The sequence below is a fragment of the Ceratotherium simum genome, chromosome 14, assembly GCF_057802395.1.
Source record: "Ceratotherium simum simum isolate JZ-2026a chromosome 14, ASM5780239v1, whole genome shotgun sequence".
NCBI classification, from domain to species: Eukaryota; Metazoa; Chordata; class Mammalia; order Perissodactyla; family Rhinocerotidae; genus Ceratotherium; species Ceratotherium simum.
In genome coordinates, this window is record NC_141913.1 from 46,201,933 (window position 1) to 46,225,077 (window position 23,145).

At 44.6% G+C, this 23,145-nt stretch overlaps 1 protein-coding gene across 5 annotated transcripts in view; it reads left to right on the forward strand.

The window, feature by feature from the left end:
* NEDD4L (NEDD4 like E3 ubiquitin protein ligase) overlaps positions 1 to 21,146 on the forward strand; it is a 337,348-nt gene extending 316,202 nt beyond the window's left edge. For all 5 annotated transcript variants that reach the window (XM_014781457.2, XM_004422576.3, XM_087439274.1 and 2 more), the window contains 7 exons: positions 3,769 to 3,842; positions 6,102 to 6,162; positions 7,787 to 7,846; positions 9,353 to 9,460; positions 10,823 to 10,919; positions 11,651 to 11,723; positions 16,166 to 21,146. In XM_014781457.2, coding sequence (XP_014636943.1) covers positions 3,769 to 3,842; positions 6,102 to 6,162; positions 7,787 to 7,846; positions 9,353 to 9,460; positions 10,823 to 10,919; positions 11,651 to 11,723; positions 16,166 to 16,268 — 576 coding nt within the window. In that variant the 3' untranslated portion in view covers positions 16,269 to 21,146. The remainder of the gene's footprint in view (positions 1 to 3,768; positions 3,843 to 6,101; positions 6,163 to 7,786; positions 7,847 to 9,352; positions 9,461 to 10,822; positions 10,920 to 11,650; positions 11,724 to 16,165) is intronic.
* Positions 21,147 to 23,145: the final 1,999 nt, after the last annotated feature.

Here is a 23,145-nt window from a genome sequence, read left to right on the forward strand (position 1 = left end):
CCTGTGTGCCAGGCACTGTGTTAGTGTTTGTTTTGGGTCTTTAAGGAGTTCAGACACAAGACAGCAATGACGCTGGCCTGGGAAGCCAGTGTGAGGACGGGAGTGTGTGTTAAGTGTGGTGGAGAAAGGGTGGGGGTGGCAGGAAGCCGCCCAGAGAGGAGGTGGGGAAGGATTTGCTCCCAGGGAGCAGCATGTGGGTTCTAGCCCTGGCCCCACCTACAGTTTCCTGTGTATCCTCTGTGGAAGCGGTCCACCTCCCTGGGCCTCCCCTTCCTCCTCTGTGGTGTGGTTAGTGCGAGAGCACAGCCCCGTCACATCACTTCCCGTCCCGAGTGGGAGTGGAGGGTTAGGATGCACCCTCTGTTTGACTTGCGCTCCCCAGTGGACAACCCGGCTGCGCTGACGGCCCCCGGGACCTCAGCGGCGCCTGCAGCAGATGTGAGCACGTTAGTCCTCCCCCTCCTGGGGCAGTGATGTCTGCAATTAGGAAGTGTGGAGTGTGGGGAAAAACACACAACAAGGCTGTGGTTAGATGTGTATGGGCAGAGGTGGAGGTCGGCCAGAGAACTATGTGCGTGAGGAGTCGAGCTGATCGCGTTATAAGCGAGTGGGCCTTATAGTCGGACGAACTTGACCTTGAAACCCAGCTCTCTCCGCTTCCTGCTGAACCCCCCTCTCAGGGAGAAAACAGAGGCGATGGCACCTACCTACCAGGGACAGTTCAGTGATTTCCCTGTGACGAGGCTGACACAGCTCCTGGACCACAGGAAGCAGTCTGCAGTCTAGCCCCTGGCGGCGAGTTTAAAAAGTGGGATTTGAACAGCAGCCATCACTGCCCACTGAAGTGTTATCTGCGAGGCCCCAGCAGGATGGAGGTTCAACACCACAGAAAGCTTGAACTGAGGCCCCCAGTGCCAGGCTCGGAGGATTTACCCCTAACCTAGTGGCTTGGGATACAGACCTGAAAACCATCCTTCCCTGCCTGTCTTTGAGCCCTCGGTCGCTTCCTCCCGGAGAAACCCACGGTCACAATCAAGCATAAAACGGGCCAGCTGCCCACAGACTGACTGCTTGACCCCCTTACTTGGCATGGATAGTATGGTCCCTTTCTTTTTTTTCCTTTCAGAAACAATTTTATTAGTTTATCTGATTATAAAATATTAATCTTTGTAATAAAAATGAAACCAGTACAATAAAAATCACCCATAGTTCCTACCACCTAGAGAAGAAAAATCACCGTTAAAATTTTGATTTATATTTTCCTGAATAATTCTCTGTAAACAGAGGCAGATATGGTTTTTTGTGTTTTTTTTTTACAGAAATGGAATTGTACAATGCGTACAGTTTTAACTTAATATATCCTAGATCCCTTTCCATGTCAGTAAGTATTGACGTATACCGTTGTAACGGCTACACTGAATTCCATTTCGTAGGCCATACATTTCTTAACTGTGCCCTGTTGGTTAGCATCTCGGCCATTTCAGTACTTCACTATACAAACAATACAATGATTATAATCCTGGAACATATATTTTCTACACTTGACCAATTATTTTCCCTTGGTATAAATTCTAAAAGAGAAACTATTATGAAAAGGAACATGCACATTGAAATTGTGATGGCTGTTGCCAAATTATCTTCCAAAGAGATTGAACCCATTAGACTGCCACCAGGGGTGTGGGTAAGATCCGTTCCTCCGCACTCAGCCACGCTGGCTGATTTTGCTCTTTTTCATCACTAGGTGCTGCTTCTGGAGGCAGCAGCGGTGTTTTCTCCTTGCCCTCCCCACCCCACCTCGTCTGTGGTTGACTGTCTCATTGGGTAGCTCCCTGGAAGTTGCAGGTCCCCTAGTGCAGCTGCGCTGGACTGAGGGCGTCTCAGTACCAAGAACTGGGCTTGGGTTTATTAACCTGTAGTTTGGTGTGGATCTGGTAGAAAAATTCCATTACTGAAGGGAACAGCAAAACAGTCTTTGAGGAAGAATAAATGGGAAAAACAAAGAGAAACCATCATGGGCTTATTAAACACTGGAAAAGTAGGGGCCGGCCCCGTGGCTTAGCGGTTAAGTGCGTGTGCTCCGCTGCTGGCGGCCGGGGTTCGGATCCCGGGCGCGCACCAACGCACCGCTTCTCCGGCCATGCTGAGGCTGCATCCCACATACAGCAACTAGAAGGATGTGCAACTATGACGTACAACTATCTACTGGGGCTTTGGGGAGAAAAAGGGGGAAGAAAAAAAACCTACAAAAGTATAAATGAATACTGTCCACAAACCTCCAAATAACTAGCCATGAACTGAAAACATTTTACTATAAGAAACACCCCCGCCCCCACCCTAAGCGAAACTGCTCAACGTCCTCAAGAATCTCCGTGGCCTGTGTGGGACAGGAGCAGATGACCTCAGGGAAAACTGAAAGGGCTGGGAAGATAGCAGTGGAAAGGGGGAAGGTGGACACAAGGGAGGATTTGAAGAAAACTGAAGATACGGAAACAATTAAAATCCCTATTGGGGCCAGTAAAGAGTTGACTTGACACTGTAGAAATGAGTTCAGTCATGTGGTAGAAGATACTGGATTCCTTCCCAAATAAAGAAGGAAATGCAGAGGGACAAGAGAGGTGGTCAGCGTGTTGTGTTTGAAAACGCTGTCTCCGCGTGAATAGGAACAATAAGTGTGTGACCAAAAAGAACATTTGGAGATCAGCAAAATCGAAGCGTTCAGCTCAGAGAGGCTCAGTCTGTCCCTGGGTACGTAGCAGGGGTGGTGAGCAGTCACTGACGTGGACCTCTGCCAAAGCAGGAGATTTCATTACAGATTCAAATCTGGATCCCTCATGATGGATGTAACCCAGAAACTTATTCTGGAACACCCTCTCCCTCAGGCTTGGCTTACTCTCAGATATAGCCAAGTATGCATAGAAAAAAAGACAGAAAGGAATCCTACCAAAATATTGATGTGTGATTATCCTCAAGTAGGAGAGTTGTGAGTGGTATTTTTTCCTTTTTTTTTTTTCCCCTAAATTTCTATGAGAACGAGCATTTTATTCATAAAACGATCAACCTCTCTGTCCCTTCCCTTCGGCTAGTCATTGCTTTATACACTCTGATATTAAGCCACGGCTGGTGCAGAGCATCGGAGGAGGCCAGGCATTGATCTCAGCTGCTTTGTTCTTTGCAATGCTGGGTGGCTCTCGGGAGGGAGCTGTGGGGGGATGAGCGGGGAGAAGGTGTCTGGCACACAAAAGCCTGGGGTTCTCAGGATGGTAGGTAAACCCGTCCCTTCAGCCTCGCTTCTTACGCTTTCTTTTTTTTTAAGTCCCTGTGCTTTGTCTCTTTGAAAGAAATTCCACCTGTCTTTTTTTTATGACTATAAAATCTAATTTTCAGAAACAAAATGCATTAGAATTTGGATCTCTGTAGTCTTGATGGAGGTACCCTGCCTTTTCTGTTAAACATAATTAATTTCTTACTAGATGAATAGCAGATGAAAAAATGTTGCTTTTCTCCATTGTTGCTAATGTATGAAGGATAATTAAAACTCATAAATAACCATAAAATAATTTGCCTTTAATGATAACATCTTTAAATGTGTAACATCTTAGCAATTTAAAAGCCTCATTAGGCATTCTCTTGTACACAGAGCCCATTTGCTGGGAAATAATCCTGAATAAATTTTGCTTATCTTCCTTTTATAGTAAGACATTATTGCTCAGTAATCATATGCAAAATAACTTCATGATGGTGATTATTGGCTTATATTTGTAATTACAGACATATCAAGTGGATCTGAAGCCCAACGGGTCAGAAATAATGGTAACAAATGAAAACAAAAGGGAATATATCGAGTACGTATACACATATTTACAACCTTTGCTTTTATTAAATTGAACAGCATATTTGGTTGAAGTCACTTGCCAAAATACCTCATGTATGTTATGAACGTATTTGCAACAATATGAGTTCCTTTCTGGTTTCGACTAATAGGAAGCTGAATTATGGGATGCCAAGTTTGACTTGTATCATGACTTCAGTGAGCTGCCATATAAAGGAGCAGAGTTAGGAGAAAAAGGTGTACTTTATTGAGTAATATGGCAAATACTCTTTTGGGGTATGTGGATATCTAGTCTGCAATTGAGAATTACAATGAGGGAGCACAGTGTCAACGACCAGTAGGGTAAAATTGGGAACAACCAAATATAAAATATTTCATCTCTCTCCTGACTTCTTTTCCATAATTAAAATGTAAGAAAATAGTTTAAGTGGATAGGAAAATTCAGCATATGCGTATGCAAAACATAATGAATTATTTCTGATATTTGTAATTTTTCTTAACCCAATCTCAGCCTCAGTTGGTGGAACAAAATATTTAGTCCTTTTTCCAAAGGTCCAACTGTTTAAGTAATTCTAGGGCATTTATAGTAGGCAGAAGGTCTTTCTCCATTGGACACATTACGTTTTCCTCTTTGGTGTATGTACGTATATATGTGTGTGTATATACATATATATGCTTCAAACACACATTTCTGGGCTCTTCCAAAGATTGCCAGGTTGCCCTCACCAGCCCTGGCACAGGGATGAGGTCAGTGCAGCCGTATTTGGTTCCTAGGTCCTAGTTTCTGCTCATCTGCTAGGTTACAGCAGTGGCCTGAGCTCTGTGTTGGCATTTAGTGCTCCATTTCAATGAGCTGAGTTCCCTTCTCTGTTCTCAACATAACTGGCCAGAGAGCTTGAGTTCAGAGAATTCACTGAGGTTCTTGACATCTTTTACTGTAATCTGCAAAGAAAAACCTACTGTCCTTTCTAATTAGGAAGAAATAGAGAGTGTTGGAGTCGCTACTTAAAGATCCTGACGAGGCATGCACTATTACCTAACAGACTTCTCCTCTCACAAGTTAAAAGCTTGCTACACTTAATAAAAAACAAGAGTAAGATACTACAGTTCTTACCTGTTCACGTTAATTGGCACGCTTGTTCTGATCTCGGACAGTCTCAGCAAGCAAGACAGCACCCTGACAGACACCATTGTCTTCATTCGGAAAGTACAGACTTTGAATAGATTTTTAAAAACAGTGCACCCCAGGGTGCCTAGGGTCAGAAGTCTGAGGGTTTGGACGCTGTGATACGTGTTGTACATCATTCTTTGCAGTTAATTCTTTTAAGTTTCAGATTTGGTGGGGAGTGGGGTTGGGCAGGGTTTCAGCTAGCTTCCCTGAAAAAAGGGTGATTGAAATCTTCAGCTGCTCCCTGACACATGTATTCCCCGGGTGCCAGAAGAAGGCTGTGGGGCTGATGATTGCAGCACAGCGCAGTGAAGCCTGATACGTCTGAGCAATGGCTGTGCCGTGGCTATACAGCGGGACTGGTCCTCGAGGGCCGTTGCCATGGTTGCCACCTCACGGGTGAGAGCCCTTTATGACAAGGTCCTCATGCTGTTTCACGACAAAATGCCTCAGATGGAATCCAAAGTGGATTCGCCTGGCAGTAAATTTTGCTGCACACTAAACATTGGCACAGAGGAAATAGTTTCAGTGGATTTCTGTTACTTAAAGAGGTCTTACCATTAATGCTTCAAATTTTGTTATTAAAGTATTAGAGTAAATCATTTTGCTGGTAAATTATGTGTCATTGAAAATCGGTACATTGGATACTAGAATGAAATATGACAATGTTATCCTGGGTACTCCCTTTAAAAATATATGTACATATTTGTACATATATGTGGGTGTATACATGTGGGTTTATGTGTGTCTACCCATGTTATGCACACAGGCATGTATTCACACTGTGTGATCTTTTCCCTTTCTCCATGTAGTCACATTTATAAAGCAACTTTGATAAATTAAGTCTTGATGTGGGGGAAAAAAAGAAGTAAACTATTCTTTTGAAATTCTGAGTGAGATTTTAGGTTTTTCACATATATTCCATTTACTCTCAAAAGAACGAATGAATAAACAGTGCCCCATAGCACCAGCCTGTCCCTTTTCCTTTGCCGGTGTGGGGCTTTCTCTCTGTTCCCCTGCCTGATGGGAAGCAATCGCAGTTGTGAAGAAATGAGCGCTAGTGATTATGAAGGTGGTTAAATTCTGTCCCATCTTCTCCCGCAGTTTAGTCATCCAGTGGAGGTTTGTGAACAGGGTGCAGAAGCAAATGAACGCCTTCTTGGAGGTAAGCTCTGCTCACTGGGGCTCTCTGCCTGCGCCATTAGTCACCAGCTAAGAGGGTGGCCTTCCTCCTCGGGGTGGGTTGGGGGACGTGATCACACACGAGAGACGGTGTGGGAGTAGGGCACGGCGGGAAGGTCAGGACCGCAGAGCTCACACCGCTGAGCAGTCTCCAGGGCAGAAGTGTCGGCCGCTGCACTGCCATCCTTCTGTTCTTTGTTTTCTTTTGTCCGGTGTTCTCTTGCTTTGCTTCTCTTATTTTTTAATTTTCCATAAATTTTTTTAAAGAGAATTTTTTACAGACTTGATCTGGAGGGCCAGGTTTCCCCACAGAGGCTAGTCCCACTGTCTCAGGCTTTCAGGCGGTACCCAAGGGAAGGCTGGAGGCACATCTCGCCACCTTTTGCTGCGGTGACAGGTTGTAAGAAATGTGAGCACTCGGGCTGGACAGTATAAAAGGCAGTTTCCAGTCATGCCATCCCTCCCTGGTAACAATGCCTTCCCTTTCCGGCATTGTTCTCACCCCCTGCCCTTCCTTCGTGGCTCTTAATAGTTCCTCACAGACTTCTCTCCCATACAGGTACAGGTAAAACACATTTTCATAAGCTGGGTTTTTATCCTATACCACGCCACCTTGTGCCGACTTTAACCCTATTAAAGAATGGAACGGGCACTTCTCAGGTCCAAGTATTGAATGTCAATGATGATCCCAGGCCCCTTATGAGAGGCCCTTAATGAAGGGCCGGGAGATTCATCATTTTAATAAATGGTTCACTTTGACCCAAACTGAAATTCCTTTTTAAATTTTGATAATGGGTTTAATTACTTGAAAGAGAACATAGGAACCAGCCCCAAGTGCACATTATAAATTTCCACTGAACTGATGCGGAGTTCCCATTGGGCAGTGCTCTGTTAAGCTTACCCTAGCTCATCACCTCCACGTGGTGCATAGAGCCCCAGCCCGAGCAGAGCACTCCAAAAAATTCAGGGACTCGGCAGAAAATGTAAGTTAGGACACACTTGAGAACAGCAGGTTTCGTACTTTATTCACTTAAGAAACCCAGGAAGCAGATCTGGGCCCTGCCCCAGATGAGCAGACTTGCAGAAACCCAGCCACATGCCAGGCCCAGCGGCAGAGTCTCGTCCTAGATCACTCCACTAGTTCGTGATAACCTGGGAACTAGAGCAGGTTTTCTGGACTCCTGATCTCTTCTATGCTGGATCACACTGCCTCCTTCTGTATTTCACCTGTGTGCCTTCTGTACCTTATTTTTAAATGCATCCCCTTGCACATCTGTGCCGGTACATTTTAGGACACAGTGGCGCACAGCAGTGTGTATGTCATAAATGGCTTTTGGAATCCGCCTGCCCACAGTAATCCATATTTTCATAGGGTTTCAAACATTACTCAGGTACCTGCACATTCTAGATGCTACTATTTTTCAAAATTTTTATATTGACTATGCTGTTTTTATTGGAACTACAATTACGGGATACTGTCACTGATAATATAAATCATCAGTAAAGAATGTATTTTTCCTGACTAACCAAAAAAAGTTTGTTTCTACTGTAAAATGTGTCTCTTTCAAGGAAAAAGGTTTTGAGGGTGATTTTTTTTTTTCTTTCAGGGATTCACAGAACTGCTTCCTATTGATTTGATTAAAATTTTTGATGAAAATGAGCTGGAGGTTTGTATTGCAAACATTTTGTGTAAAATAGATTTTTTCAAGAAATCTCTCATTACTTCACAAATGATGTTTTAATATTCTCTGATCCATACTGTCCTAGGGAGTAAGCTTAGGTGAATTCTACTTTGTATCTCTTAAGGGGCTTGTTTGTTAGTCTAGGAGTAAGGAATGGCGAAGTGGGCACCTTAGATTCCTTGCCCAGGAGGGGCCGTTCTGGGACACTGCAGACAAGTAGAGGCCCACTGGGCTGAGGGGAGTTCATGGTCTACACACCAGGGGAGGAAAATTCCTGCTTCCAGTAGAGCCAAGGCTGCCGCCGCCAGTGGGGTGCAGCACCCTGCTCATGGGCCGGGCTTGCGGAATGTCCTGCACCTGCTCCCCACACCCACCGCGGCAGCCGGCGGGGACTTGGCCAGGAGATGAGTGTAAGCATCTACTGGGGGCTGTAGAACATGGATGTCTGAGTGAACTTGACGTGGTCCGTGTTAAATAAGGAAAAACATCAGAAGGCAAAAAGGTAGTCGCAGGAGGTAGTTTGATATTAGATTGTTTCTGCTTCTTTGTGTTGACATAGATGAGAACTAGCAATTTAAATCTCTCACCCTTTGTTGTGTTGAGAGAACCAGAAAGAGGAATGCTGTGTCTGCTGAGAAGCTGTTGATGGGACTCAGTTGTCCATTTGTCCAAGCCACATCCACTGAAGCATTTCTCATAGACTGGCTTTCTGTTCTTTTATCTTAAAATGGAAACTTCAAGATAGATGATGTCACAGAGATCATATATTATAAGTCTTTCATTTGACAGGTGGGAAACTAAAGAAGGGAGAAGTTAATGACCTCACAGGCTTACCGAATGAGGTTTTGGCAGAGTTAGGCCTAGGAGTCCAGTTTTCAGGCTTCTGGTTTAGTTCTCCTTCCATTTTACTCTGGTACCTCTGCCAGAATATCACTTGTCCACAGGAAACCTTCCATGTTGTAGGGTTAGATAATAAGAAAAGTAGACCTAAGACTAGCTGGTAAGTCAAAGAACCAGTTACTGCATCAGTGCACGTCTGCATCCACAGACCTGAGGACAGGTGGGGTGATTTGCCCTCGCCTGGGTTGATCGATCTGGGGAAGATGAGTTCTTGCTGTCATAAAGCACTCATTCTTTTGTGGGGGGAGATATTTTCAAATATTGAAACGGATGACTTCTCGGAAGGGGAATCAGCCAGGGTAATTAGCATACGTAAATGGAGTGTAAGAAAGTCTATGAGCACTGTGCTCAGATTAGAGAGGTCGGGAAGATAATTGATTTGGAGTTTTAATTTCCAGTATGGAATGTTGTGGCCTGTACAAGCATTAGAATCAGATTCCCCTCATTACCTATGCTGTCTCTGTGATTGATCTGCAGTGGCAGGTAAAATTTGGAACACACACTCCCTTTCATTTGTTTGCACATGACAAAGTGCTGGCTTTGAGAAAAGGCCATCGTGCCCCGTTTACATCTGGTCAATCTCCTTCCTAGTTGCTGATGTGCGGCCTTGGCGATGTGGACGTGAACGACTGGAGACAGCATTCTATTTACAAGAACGGCTACTGCCCAAACCACCCTGTGATCCAGTGGTTCTGGAAGGTAAGGCCAGGATTCCAGCCCAGTCCCTGCTCCTACACCTGTGTCGGGCCTGAGGGCTCTGTGCTGCCCTTCCCGTGTCTTGCTTTAGGCCGGCTGCTGGAAATTGGGGCTCTGTTAGTACTTAGGCTGCTGGGAGAGAAAAGAGGCAGACTGAGCTAGAAGCAGCCCTTCCTGCTGTCTTTGTGTAACTCAAGTGGGCAGCTGTCCTTGACTAAGGTTGACCCTTATCCAAGCACACTGCCGTTCCTTGACCACCTGATTCAAGTGTCTTTTGTTGAGGAATCCATTGAGTGGGATGATTCTGAAAAGGAGGTAATTGGAATCAAGAGTTGGAACTAGTCCTCCAAACTGTTAGTAAGAATGGGAGGCTTGTTAGGGCGAAATCATGGTTTGGGGCTGACTTTTCCAAGATGCCATTTTTGGTTAAAAAATCATTTTCCAAATTTTTTTGTTAATTCCAATGAACATTTTCATCTTTATATCTGTCAGTCAACAATAGATGCAAATGAAATTTGATTTACTGTCTTAGAGCCAATGTTTATTTTCTGTTTAGCTCAGGAGAGAAAAGTGAAATAAGATCGAGTAGGTCCAAGGCAGAGACAGTAAACTGACTATAAAAGAACAATCACAGGGAAAAAAGCTGATTATTTACTTACAGAAATAAGAAATCCTGTAACTTGTTTTAATTTGTAAATGTCCGTTATTAATAATATTCCAAGTGCCAGCAGAAGTATAGAGAGAGAAAAAGAAAAAAGCAGAATCTTCAAATCCTAGTCCAAGTGTCGCCCAGCTTTGATTTTGGATAATTTTTTTTTATAGCAGTTCAAGTAACATTACCAGTAAAACCAACTCAGTTTTTGTAAGAATTCAGATGTGTAAGGTACACAGATTATTTTGGAGGCCTATCCTTGCTTCTGTTTTGCTTTCTTTTTATAAAATGTTATCTTTGGCGAACTTGGCTACAATCTGAACTCCCACCTCGTAACCTGGTCCCCGTGGCCCTGACACTTCTCCAACACTGTTTATTTATAGTGGGCTCGGGGGGCTGGCAAGCCTCGCACACAGAAATGTGAGCTTGGTGCCAACAAAGATTTGCTTTTTATATCATTTGTTTTGACCTATTGGCAGAAGAAAGAGATATTGTGATTTCTCGCTCTCTAAGATTAGAGAGGCTAATATTGGGGTAGCCATAAAACAAAGAAAAAGACTCAGTTTTCAGAGTCAACTGTCTAGGTCTTACATTGCAATATAAATAAGATTAATTTCTCTTGTCTGTGTTAGATTAATTTCTCCAGTCTGTGTTCCAGCAGCACGTGCTGCATGTCACGTGGGGATATACTGACCCTCTGCCTCTGTTCATAGGCAGTGCTGCTGATGGACGCTGAGAAGCGTATCCGGTTACTGCAATTTGTCACAGGGACGTCCCGAGTACCGATGAATGGATTTGCCGAACTTTATGGTGAGCAGGATGCCGTTAGATTCAATTCTCCTCCTGGGAGTTTCTAGCCAGGCATCAGCTGTGGCCTGAGAAGACTCTGCTTGCCAGGCCTCTGGACAAGTGCCCTGTGCAGAGCCCAGTAGAGTCCCAGTCCCTCATGTAGAGAAAGGCGACGTGCGGCTACCCGGGCTGTGTGTGGAGTCACCTTTGGGGTGGGGGGTTGTACAGGGAGCCATAAGGCTGGTCTTCCCTTTTTTCTGTTTTATTTTGTTTTTTGGTATATCTAAAAACTAGATTTTGCAGAATCACCCATGTGGTTATAAACTGAACATTTAAAGGACTGCTTACCTCCAGGAGGCAGAATTTTGCAGTGCCTACTGTAGAGTAAAAAAATCGCTCTGCTCTGGATATTAAAGGTCACGTTTCATCTTTTTTCCCCCAAAGGTAGTTTTAAGTTTCAACTTCCAGGGTTCAGCTGAAAGGGTGTAGCTGTCTGCACCTTCATACATTGTTGTGTGTTAAACTTGATGTGATTCCATTCAGAAGGTGATGTGGAGTCTGTGTTGTGAGGTTGTGCAGGCCTCTTGTTTCCCCCAATGTGAAATATTAAATATTATGTTGCAGCCAGAAAGTGTCTCAGAGCTCAGCCCAGGGCCTGCCCTGCCCACCTCCTTCCCTTTTCTTCAGTCACACCTTAGCTTTGTTCTCCTGCCCTGAGCACTCTGAGCAGTAATTTTTCTTTTTTTGTCTAGGTTCCAATGGTCCTCAGCTGTTTACAATAGAGCAATGGGGGAGTCCTGAGAAGCTGCCCAGAGCTCACACATGGTGAGTGACAAACACACACTGTCGTCAGCAAACAGTATTTTACGTACTTAGCTGCATATGATGCTGGGCTAGAGGCTGTAGAATGCTACATGACTGCCCATAGATAGCCTGGAGTACGAAATGTCAATGATGCCGATGAAAACATTATAACTTGTATAGTAATGCTGAGGAAACCTTAACCAAGATTTGAATGGACCCAGTGTGCTTGGCACATAAAGGGTTAAACCCTGCATGCTGTGGGGAATTCCTCCAGCAAACCCCATCCTTCCCTAACATTCTAGGAAGCAGAGACTTCACTGTATATTCACCATACGTGGATATGACAGCTCCCAAACTCTAAACAGACTGGGTTTTTACTCCAACCTTAAATTAGTTTTTTTAGAACTTGGGATAAAATTCCCTGTAGAAACATTGTTTTTAAAAGGTCTTCCATGGCCATCAATAACCCATAAGTCTCTGGAAATTAGTATCAATATGATTGGGACTGGAGGAGTGTAAGAGGTCTGATGAGGACCACTGCCCAGGGAGGCAGGTGTGGAGTGTGGCAGCCCTCGGAAGGCTTCCAGGATGCAGGGCGACAAGGAGGGGCTCCAGCTTCTCTGAAGAGTTTCGTAGGACCCAGCATGACGATGAACTTAGCAGCTCTCAGTGAGCTCCTGCTAATCCAAGCTCCCACGTCCCTCGGGTTGGTTTCCCCCACAGGGTTTTCTTTCTTGCTCTTAGGAAGCAAGAGGGAAATGATCCCTCTGGAAGATGGTAAGCCACACGGCCATCCTTCCTCACGCGCAGCGAGGGCTTCCAAAGCTCCCTTTGGCCATCCTGCACTGCCCAGTGCAACTGAGCATTCACTGCAGGAAACGTCTCCCTAACCTCAGAGCGCCAGCTAGGAGGGCATGCTCATAAAGTGAATTTGTGAGAAATGGGCTGTGAGAGATTTTTTGCTTCTGTTCGATTCCTTTGCCTCGCTGGAAAGAATGATTTTTCCCATTTGTTCCATTCGTATGACTCTGAATGGAATGAATACGGTCCTTGCCCCTCAGACCCTGGAAAGCAAGCTGACGCCAGCTAAAATTGGCAACTCTCCAGAGCGGTCACTGTCCGTGGTTCTCTGCCTTTGTTCTAGGGGAGAATGTTTTGGTAACTTGGAGCTTTTATTCTAAACACTATCAAAGTCAAATGTAGTTTCCTGGGTTATGATAGCCTTCATTTGAAAGCATGGAGCCGAGCCCCAGGACTACTGACTCATAGGCTGATGATGACAAATAGCAGTAAGAACTAAGTAATTGGGTCGACCGTCTTGTGTGGGTCAGCCCTTATCCTCCCCATGGCCTGTTAGGAAGCTTGCCCATGATCACTGAGTTCACAGATTCCCGAATCACAAGATTTGAACTCGGTTCTGCTGGGTTTAGAATCTGCCCCCTAACCACTACACTGGATCTGCCACCTCTGTTGATACTGGCCACTTTCTTTTCAGACTCTTCAAAGAGAACCAGGTAACTGAGTGTTCAGCCGTGTCCCTCTGGGACCCTTTGGACAGAAATCTTACTGTTGAACTTTTCTTCTATTATTGGAGTTCACATGCTTCAGCCACAAATAAAATATGAAGCTGCCCAGATAAGGCCTCTGAATTCACTGGTTTTCAACCTTGGCTGCACGTTGGAACCACCTAGAAAATTTTTTTAAAAAATACCGACACCAGGGTCCCGCCCCCAGAGAGTTGGACTTGGTTGGTCTGGTGTGTGGCCTGGGCCGTGGGATTTTTGGAGCCCCCGGGAGGTTCTGGCAGACAGCTTGGGTTTAAAATCACTGCTTTTCCCCAGGAAGGACAAAGGCCTAGCCACTGGAGCAAAGCCACGCAGCTGGCCCTTACCAAAGCCTGTTTTCTTCTCTGTGTGTCGTAGAAATAAAGCAACCAAAGGGTTTTCCTAGTGATGTTCTCCCAGACCAGCTGCCGGCAGCACTGGCCGAAGGGGCTGGGACTTGCTCTGTTTTCTCTGCTTTGTGGCTTTCCTCCGAACCGGCCGCAATTGTACTGTAATGTCGGAAATGGTAGCTTTGCTGGCTGCTTCTCAGCAACAGTTCCACGATCAGATTTAGCCATATGTATGTTCAATTTCTTCCATGTTTTATGAAAATATAAAATAGACAAGCTTCAAAATAAAAACCTGATTTACCAGGAGAGCGAGAGCTGGTAGATCCGGTTCTTTCTGAAGAGTATTTTTCATAAACCTCTCAGACGTAATTATTGAGTGTCTGATATTTAAAGGGCTTAATTTCATTGTTCTCTCAAAGGCCACTGCTTAGATATTGAAAATTACGCTTTGCTAAAAATCACAGACCCACCTGCTCCTTCAGGTAGACTCTAAAAATCTCCTTTGGCCCAGACATCTTCCACATGAGGACTCTGAAGCCCCCTGAGGATAGTGAGATCACACAGCTAGTTAGTGGCAGCCAGAGGCTGACCCCTGACCCCCGACCTCAGCCCTCAGGAGTAAAGGTAACTAACACTTATTAAGCACTTGGTGTGTTCCAGGCATCGCCCTAAGCAATTTATGTGTATTAATTCATATGATCCACACAACAATTCTAAGAGGTGGGTCATATTAAGGGAAAAAATGGTCCCAGATCCTCGAGCATGCATCTCCAGACCCCATGGGATTTGCAGGCCCTGGACTGTGAAATAAAGCCGCCTTCTCTGAAAGACTATTTTAAGCACAGTCTGCAGAAGTGGCGTTCCGTCTTTAAAACTGGTAAAATAATAATTGAGGTCATTATCAAAATGAAAACAAAAAATTGAAAAGTTCTTTTAGACTTCTTATTCTTTTCGGATTCCTGGGTTTCTGAGAACTCCAGTTTGAGAAGCACAGTGTTATTCTCTGCTGTGTCTTTTAATGTTTAGTGACTGTAAAAAAAGACCTGAGAGCTCAGTGTGTCTTATTAAATATTGTGGAGGTTGTTAAAGGGCCCACCATGGACATGTGTCTGTGTCTAACCACTGCTGATAATTGTTAGCTTTTAAACCATACGAAGTTGTTCTGCTTGTACTTGGAGTCGTAGGTCAAGACTGGTGGTGGGGAGCAGTTTTAAATGCCAAGGCGGTGCAAGCAGTGGTTAGAGCCGAGCTTTGGAGCTAGCCTAGGGCTGAATCCTGGCTCTACCCCTACTGTGTGACCTTGGGCAAGTTACCTAACCTCTCTGTGCCTCGACCGCCTCCTCTGTAAAGTAGGGGTGCAGCATTACCTACTGTACAGGTGATTGCTGGGATTCACTGAGGTAATCCAGGAAAAGTACTTCACAGTGCTGACTGGCCCCATGAATGTCTGCTCTTATTAAATCATCCTTGGCTGTGGCAGGTGTGGACGGCCACTTTCATGTCAGGTACACTCAGCAGTCCACCCCCCAGGCATTGATTCTGTGACAGGGGCTCACCTCCCTGCTCCCCCTGTGGGCACTCAGTGAACAGCGAGTGATGGTAACATAGTCACCGTCTTTGGGCACTTGCTGAGTCCAGGCACACACTACACATGTGCCCATTAGACCCTCCCGTACCCTGTGAGCAGTTTCCCCGTTTCACAGAAGAGCAGACAGATTCAGAGAGTGAGGTGACTTGCCCGAGGTCACACAGCTGGCAAGTGGCGGAGCCAGAATTGGAACTTGGTCTCAGAGACAAGTGGGCTGCATTGCTCCAGGGGCCGTCGTCGGTCTGAAGGCCTCACTGTCACCAGGGTGATGACACCGCAGCTGAAGTCTCCAGGTGTTTAGGGGCTTTGCACAAATGCAGCTTTTCCCTCCAAATGTCGATTACTTGCCTGACTTTGCTTAGAGGAGGGAGCTTGGCCTTGGGGTTCTGGAGCCACAGGCATCCTGGGGTCTAGTTGTGAGCGTGCCCTGCTACCGGGGTGAGAGCTCGGGGACGTTGTCCCTCTCTGTGCTCCAGGACCCACATCTGCTGGAGGGAGAAAACATTACCACCTCGCGGGCCTGTGGTGAAAACGAAATGGGTTATTACCTGGGAAAGCTCCAGCTCGGGGCCTGATGTAGAGTAAGTGAGAGCGTTAGACACGGACACAGCCTCAACTCATCTCTAACTCCTCGTCCTTAAGCTCTGTTTCCAGGCTTTGAAATCTTGGAGTGTGTGTCAGTGACTTGCCTTTCCTGTCTCCCTCGCCAGCAGCATTTTTCCAGGACCCGCCTCTGGCTGCAGTAGAGAGGTTTCATGGACTATTAGGAAATTCTTCTCTCCTCCATAGGTTGTACAGCCTGTTTGGTACGGACAGGTTCATCGCGGGAATTTATTGTTTGATGATCAGAATAGGTGGTTCAGGTTTTCACATCCTCTTGCTCAGACAGCAGATGCCCTCTTAGCCAGATCTAGGAAACGCTCTTGTAACTAAAGGGTAACGCTGGTGGCTCTTTACCCACGCTTTGTGTTACTTTTGCAGCTTTAATCGCCTTGACTTACCTCCATATGAAACCTTTGAAGATTTACGAGAGAAGCTTCTCATGGCCGTGGAAAATGCTCAAGGATTCGAGGGGGTGGACTAAGCGCCCCCGGCCTCGGGTGGTTGTCCGTCGAGCAAGTCCTGCTTGCACTTTTGCGTTTGCCTAACAGACTTTGCAGAGACGGTGGCAGAAGAGCAGTTGCACAGGGCGGCTCCTGGAACAGAGCCTTCCCCCGGGACTTGCCCAGGTTCAGACGTGGAACCCCGTCCCGGGTCGCGTTCCTGCATTTTCCACCGCAAATTATCAGCTGGTTGATGTGTATTACATTTCAGGAGGACTTATTCTATTTATGTTGTGCCTCTGTAGGCGAAGCCCTTAATAAATATTTTACATACTTTATAATGACAATGAATGGAATTAATCACTCTACAGGTATAGTATTACAACTCATGTTTACTTTTTAAAATGATTTAGACCGATTTTCAGATTTTATTTCATTACGATTAAAGATGTCTCATTGTACTTGGAAAAGCGAGCATATTTTTTTTTGTATTTGAATTTCATACCAAGTTTAATGTCAGTGACGTTTTTATTTTTGAAGTCCTTTGACACCCTACCCTCTGCTTTATTGGAATTGGAAGACCGAGTTTTGTCCAAAAACCTTCTGTAGGCGAGTACTTTGAGAGTATTTAAAATATAACATTAGGCATAATGATCGTTTTTTCCATACTCAGAGAGAATGAAAACAAACTGGATATTACATTTTTTGTACAAATTTAGCATAATAGCTGCAGGCTGAGAGAATTGTAACATAGCATGACAAATTTTGTGTTGACTTGAAGGAATCACACCATTATTCCTTAGAAGTAATTACATGTGCTAGAACACATTTGAGACAGGGTTGGATTATCATTTCTCATGGGAGAAATTACTTAACCCTTCCCGATACTGTACAGTCATTCTTTTATTATATTTTCCTCTTTGCTGTGCGTAGTAGAGACATTTGAATGAAACTTGGCACTGCTTGATTTGAAACTGTGGAAACCAGACCTGTTTAGTCTCCTATTCGTATGCGTTTGCTAATGGTAGCTAAATAACCAGTTTTTGTTCTAACTGCACCAATTCTGAAGGCACTTTATGTACTACATGGAGGTCATATCTGGTTTTGTTTATGTTTTGTTTTTTATCATAGACATTAAATGTGATGATTATTTCTTCTTCCTGCACACATCTTTCCGGTGCAATATCTATCAATTGTGAATCTGGCTGCTGGTGTATAAAATCTGGATGTAAAGCTGAGCCTACAGACCTGTCCTCACCAATTGTTCTGTGATTTCTACTCAACTACAAAGATTAATTTAATATACACTTAACCGGGTTTTGTTAGCTATGACGTGTTGCATGCTTCAATACTGTGTGCTGCCTGGGTTGTGTCTGTTGTGCGCTGGGTTACAGTGGGAGAGAAGACGAGGTGACCCACTGTGGTCAAGCTGTTAAGCTGGTAGTGGCGGGGGATTGAGGGTGTCTGTGCAGTTTGATTCTTTGCCACTTGTGAGTCTCCATTGCAGAGTTCTGTCGTGTTTTGAGAGAGCGCCTGAGGGAGCATGGGAGTTCACCCCGCTGTCCTTTGTAACCTGTTGTCCTATAGCCCGCTGTGGCAGTGAGGGCTGCTCGAGATCTGATCTCTTGCCAGTTGTAGATAAGACAAAAAATTGTGGTTTCAGGGCCTCTGTTAGGTCAGAAGGACTTTTTGGTGTAAGAAGTTCTTGTTGACCCAGCTCTGGGTGGCTTGTGAGAAGCCACCAATGTGTGTGGTTATAAATGAGTTGCCTAAAGTAGTGCAGCGGTCGGAGGTGTCAAAAAGAAGGTGAATTTCTGCGGAGCTGAGGATTAGCTCACTTTTCATATTTAAAAATATCCAGTAGTGATCAGAAAACTTTGGTGTTGAATAATTAGAAAAAACAATATTGTTCGTTATTTTTATCTATTGGTGGGATTTTTTTCCCTTCAGTCAATATGACAAATATTGACTCAATGGCAAAAAACCCCCTTCTTGTGGCCCCTCCTCGTCCAGAGTGGGCTTTCTTTATAGGGCTCGTGGCACAGCCTGAGTGAGTTGGGTTGGGTTCTGAGAGTGACCATGGAACTGTAGGGGGAGAAATCTAGTCAAAGAGCTGGGATTCTTCTGACATTTTGTGAACTGTATATTCAGAAAATCAGAGTATTCACTAAATGCAAATTAGGCAAAGTATTGAAAATATGAAAGAAAAACCGTTCCAAGATAATTTCTAAGCCAGGAACAGATAAGAGTTATCGAAATATACCCCTATGAATGCTTGAAAGGCAGTAATTGTGAATGACAGTTTATTTCATCTACCCCTTAATATCTGATTTCAGTGACAGCTAAATAGTGCTGGGTTTGGGGGTTTTGTTTTAATCCAAATAAGATTCCCTACTTCTCAACAATGCTTGGTATTTCACTCTTTGTCTAGAATAGTCATATATCTTGTTTTCTCTAAGTCCTAATGACCACTCTCCGTCGTCTTCATGACGTAATTGCGGATGGCAGTAAAGAAAATGCTCTGCATGAGAGCAGACTGCTGGGCCATTCCTTGGGCCTCCGCCCACTCCAGTCAGCAGGTCTGGAGGAGGAGGGCGGTGTCGCCTATTCTAGTTGTCCTTGGCAGCGATGCCACTCTGAAGTCCAGGGTCTCTGTAGCCTCTGTTTTCTTAGGAATTACCTGAATCCAGTTTCTTTAGTTCCCTGAAGAAAGTGTAGATACTGTGGGCCAGTTGGCCATGAGACTAAGAAGTTCCAGAGTTGACATATTGCATGTTGAAGGCCTTTTAACATCAGTTATCACACACGCCTGTAGGTCCCGGGTGTTTCTATCCCTGCCCCTTGTTGGCCTGAGGATGAATTTGGCGAGTCCGCCCAGGGGGATTAGCTTCAGGTGTTGCGCTGCGAATCTACCTGCTGTCCCTGGAGCAGGAAACAGGGAGGCGTTTGTCTGTTTTAAAGTTGTATTCAGCTTCGATGCTCGAATCTTTTTTCCTTTGAAACGTTTTCCATTATTTACTTTTCTGTAGCCAGTCCTCTACCAAATCACAAGAATGTAAGATGCTTCTTTGATTTTGTTCCCAAGGCCCTTTGGTAGCTGACATCAAATGTTCCCTAAGGTCAGATGACCAATGTTATAAAGCAACCAGACACAGATGAGTGCTCCCACAGAAGGATGCAGTGCAGAATAGAAACGGTTTGCAAAATATTTGAGCCCAGTTTCTACATCTCACATTGTTAAATAGACAACATGTACTATTGCTGTTTGATCTTGTCAGATCCACATTGGCTCTCTTGAAAGCCAAGTTCATATGCAGCAAGTTACTCATTGTTCTAACAGTTGCTAAATGTTTAACACTTGACTCTAGTATTTTCCTAAGTTTTGTATCTCACCTCTGAAATTTTAAAACCTTGAAAGAGAGCCTGGGTTAGTCCGTTCTCGAGCCCCTCCCCACTGTGCTGTCTGCTTTCTTTGCCTCTTTCCTCCTCGCTCTAACTCTGTACTGACGGAGCGGAGGGGACAGGCTGTCTGGTATCATTTTCTGCCTTGCCAGTAGGGGGTGCTGCTGTGCAGGGTAACTGCCTGGCTTGCTCCCTTCATGACCCCCAGGAGATCATGCACTACCTCTGTCTCATTCAGGCTTTGGGGTACATCCTGATAAGTCATGTCAAAACTGCCAATTTCAGGTTTGAGATGTGTTTTAAAAAATCCTTATAAACTCCACTTTGTACTTTAGATTTTAAAACTGGGAAGAAAATGTGATATACTTTGGACCACTTTTTTTGATTTATCTAAGCCTTAACGAACCGTGTATATACACTTGCATACGCACACACCCCCCTCCCCGGAGTGTTTTCGGTGTGTCAGAGACAGTGCTGTAGCATTAGGGACATGAGCTCTTGTAATGTTTTATAGAAAAGGATAGCTTTCTGTTTGTATGAAGTTTTCCAAGAAAACCTCTCATTAAACATCTGTCCTTCGTTAAAGATGTTACGCGCAAAGCAACGCATGTGTAAAATGCATGTCTTTTTGTTGGTTGGTTTTATGTTTGTAAGGAGTAACAGGAATCTAACAACATTGGCTACAGACCTCTGTGTACTGCATTCTCCACCACGTACCAGTGCATCAAAAGCCGTTCTCATGACCATGACCCTATGTCTACAGACATCGTGTTCCTCTATAAGCCAGTTTGCCCCTCTTACTCTGATTTCACCTAGATTGTCACAGTTTCCTTCATGTTAATTTTGCGTGACCTTGTTCTTCCTTTATTACTATGGATGTAATGTATATACATATATACGTACCTATGCTGTCCAAATATATATATGTATATATTTGTGTAGCATTTTTACACCTTTCTTGCATAATCTGGTTTTGAAAGGGAGTGAGAGCTTCATGCCTTCTACAGTTTTCTCCAAGCTGTATCCTGAGGATTCTGACCCTTGGAGCCTGAGAGAACCCCAGGAAGATGATGTTAATTTGCTGTCATTTCTTAATTCAGGATCTGTTATCAAACGAAACATGAAAAAAAAACAGTGACTTTTAAGGTGAAACGAGTTTCAAGCATTCCAAATGAATTCTCAATGTTTCTTAACTTTTTATTATAAACCCACCTCCTAATATAAAGCCAAATACTATTTGATACAGTGATTAAAAACCAAACTTTGAAATTTTTTAAAAACAACTTATGGATAATGCTCATTTTCACAATCAGAATAGCTTTAAAATATGGTTGAAGTTGATACACACAGGAAAAGTTTTGTTTAAGAACAAATCCTTTTTGCTTTTCCTTTTTCTTGAGAGATCTAAAAAGAAATGGTAGATTGTTTTCCTGACAGCAGAGAGTCATGTGACAAAATGAAGTCATTGTAAAGAAGTGATGCAACTTGTCAAATATTTAATAAAGAATTATAGAAGCTGCAACGTTTTCTACATCAAGTATTATGGGTTGTCTGATTTAAAGCTTCGTGAATGGATCATAATTGGTTCAGGGGTTTAAATGCCTGCAGGTTTATAGTATGTTCATTTCCTTAATCTTCACACATTTAAAAACATCAGTCTGCCCAAAACACGTGGCTTAAGCTTAATGGGATGCACACCTGTTCTTATCCATCTGTCTTTTTATTAGAGTTGAGCATTAATGACTTTATGTAACACTTGTATGAGCCATAAGAGTCCATGCCTGAAAAAAGCATATTTCACCTCTAGTTTTTTTCCGACCGAACCTCAATTTGTGTGAGTTAATGAGACTCAGTCATGAAGCCCAAGGTTGTTCTCAGAAGGAAAATGCTATCAAAATCCAGGTCTCCTGTCAATTGCCCTTTAAAACTCACAGATGCTTCAATTTTTTTTTAGTACTAAGCTGCCTCTTGATAGCCTTAACCTGTCCCCTCAGGGACTGCCAGGAGGTGACATCCAAGCAGGACATAATTTAGTCCTTCGTTTCTTGTGACTTGTGTTTTTCAGTTAGCGGTAGATGGTATCTTGTATAAAGGTGTCGACAGCGTTCTGAGCCAATGGTGGAATAAATAAAATAGAGAAACAAATTATCATACACCAGTTACATGGTGGCTATGTTAATAAGCTCTTAATCTGCTCTGAAGTCCAGAAGTGATCTAGGCACTTCTGAAATTTTAAAGCCCCTAGTAAAGTGTTGGTGTGAGCTTGGATGTCCAGGAGTTGTGATTCCCCTGGTTGGCTCTGAGGAACCGCATTCAAAGGCGTCCCTGGAAGTAGGAGTGCCAAAGCCACTTTCTGATCCCTTTGGATCACCTAGGAGAGAACATTCCTCAAAACAGTGAGTTTCCAGAGAACTCAGGCTGTGGAATCTCTAAGCCAGTATTTATAGGACTTGAATTGGACAGGAAAACAAATTGATGGTGAGTTTACTTAAGACCCAATACAGACTCCTTCATAAGTAGATTGGGACCCTGTCATGACTTTGGGAACCCCACTGGTGGGGACTGAGGAGGGTGAGAATGGAGATTCCCTTTGTAGGGCTGACTCAGGCTAAACTGGGAAAAGGGTAAATTAGCCCAATAGCCTGTCCCTTCCTGCCCAGCCCCTTTACAATGTCCCACCCCCTCTCCCACCCAGTGTCCCATGCTGCCAATGTGCCTCCTTCCCATTCCCCTACAATTCTCAAGTTGGTCCTGGCCACTTCCCACCTGGGCTGCAAGTCACAGGTGACGGAGGATAAACTGTTGATAGGGTGGAGAGTGTCTCCCCTCTGTCTCCCGGCAGAATGGCATCTCACCTCAGCTGGGGCCTTCTGGAGACAAGGTCCCTCAGCACCCAGTGCTTCAGGGAGAAGGTCAGAGACTGCCCTGTGTCTCACCCTAGTCCAGGCCCACTCGCTCGCAGAGCCCCAGAGGGGATGTGGCTCCTCTGTGTGCACCTACTGGACTTTATCTTGAAGTTTGAGCTGGCTGTTCTAACTTAATCCCATTCTCAGCCAGGTGTCCGGCAAACGTGCCATTTCAGGTGTGCCCTTCTAATGCTTCGATGGGGCGCCCATCATTTGCTGTTCTGCAGCTTTGATGCATTGCTTCCTGTTGGAACAGGGTACAGAGCAGCAAAGAGGGACTTGGGGCCGGGATGGCAGGAGGGGAGGGCACAGGCTTTCTCCCAGAGCGTTTCTGCTCGCCTTACCACACCCTGATGTTTGAGGAGAGCCCTTTTTCTTCTCCCTGAGAGAAGTTAACTTGCAGACAAGTCAGCTTGGCTTGGGGCTCGGGGACTGCAGCACACACACCACCAAAATGAGCGCTCAGCACTGAGGGTGACTGGGAGTGATGTGGGAGAGGCACATCCTGCTGGGATTAAAGGGAAGTTCTACATTTGGGCAATTTCTCAGCAATACCCTGCCATGGGAGTTTTACGTACAGTTCCCAGAATTCGGAAGTTAACAGTTTTCA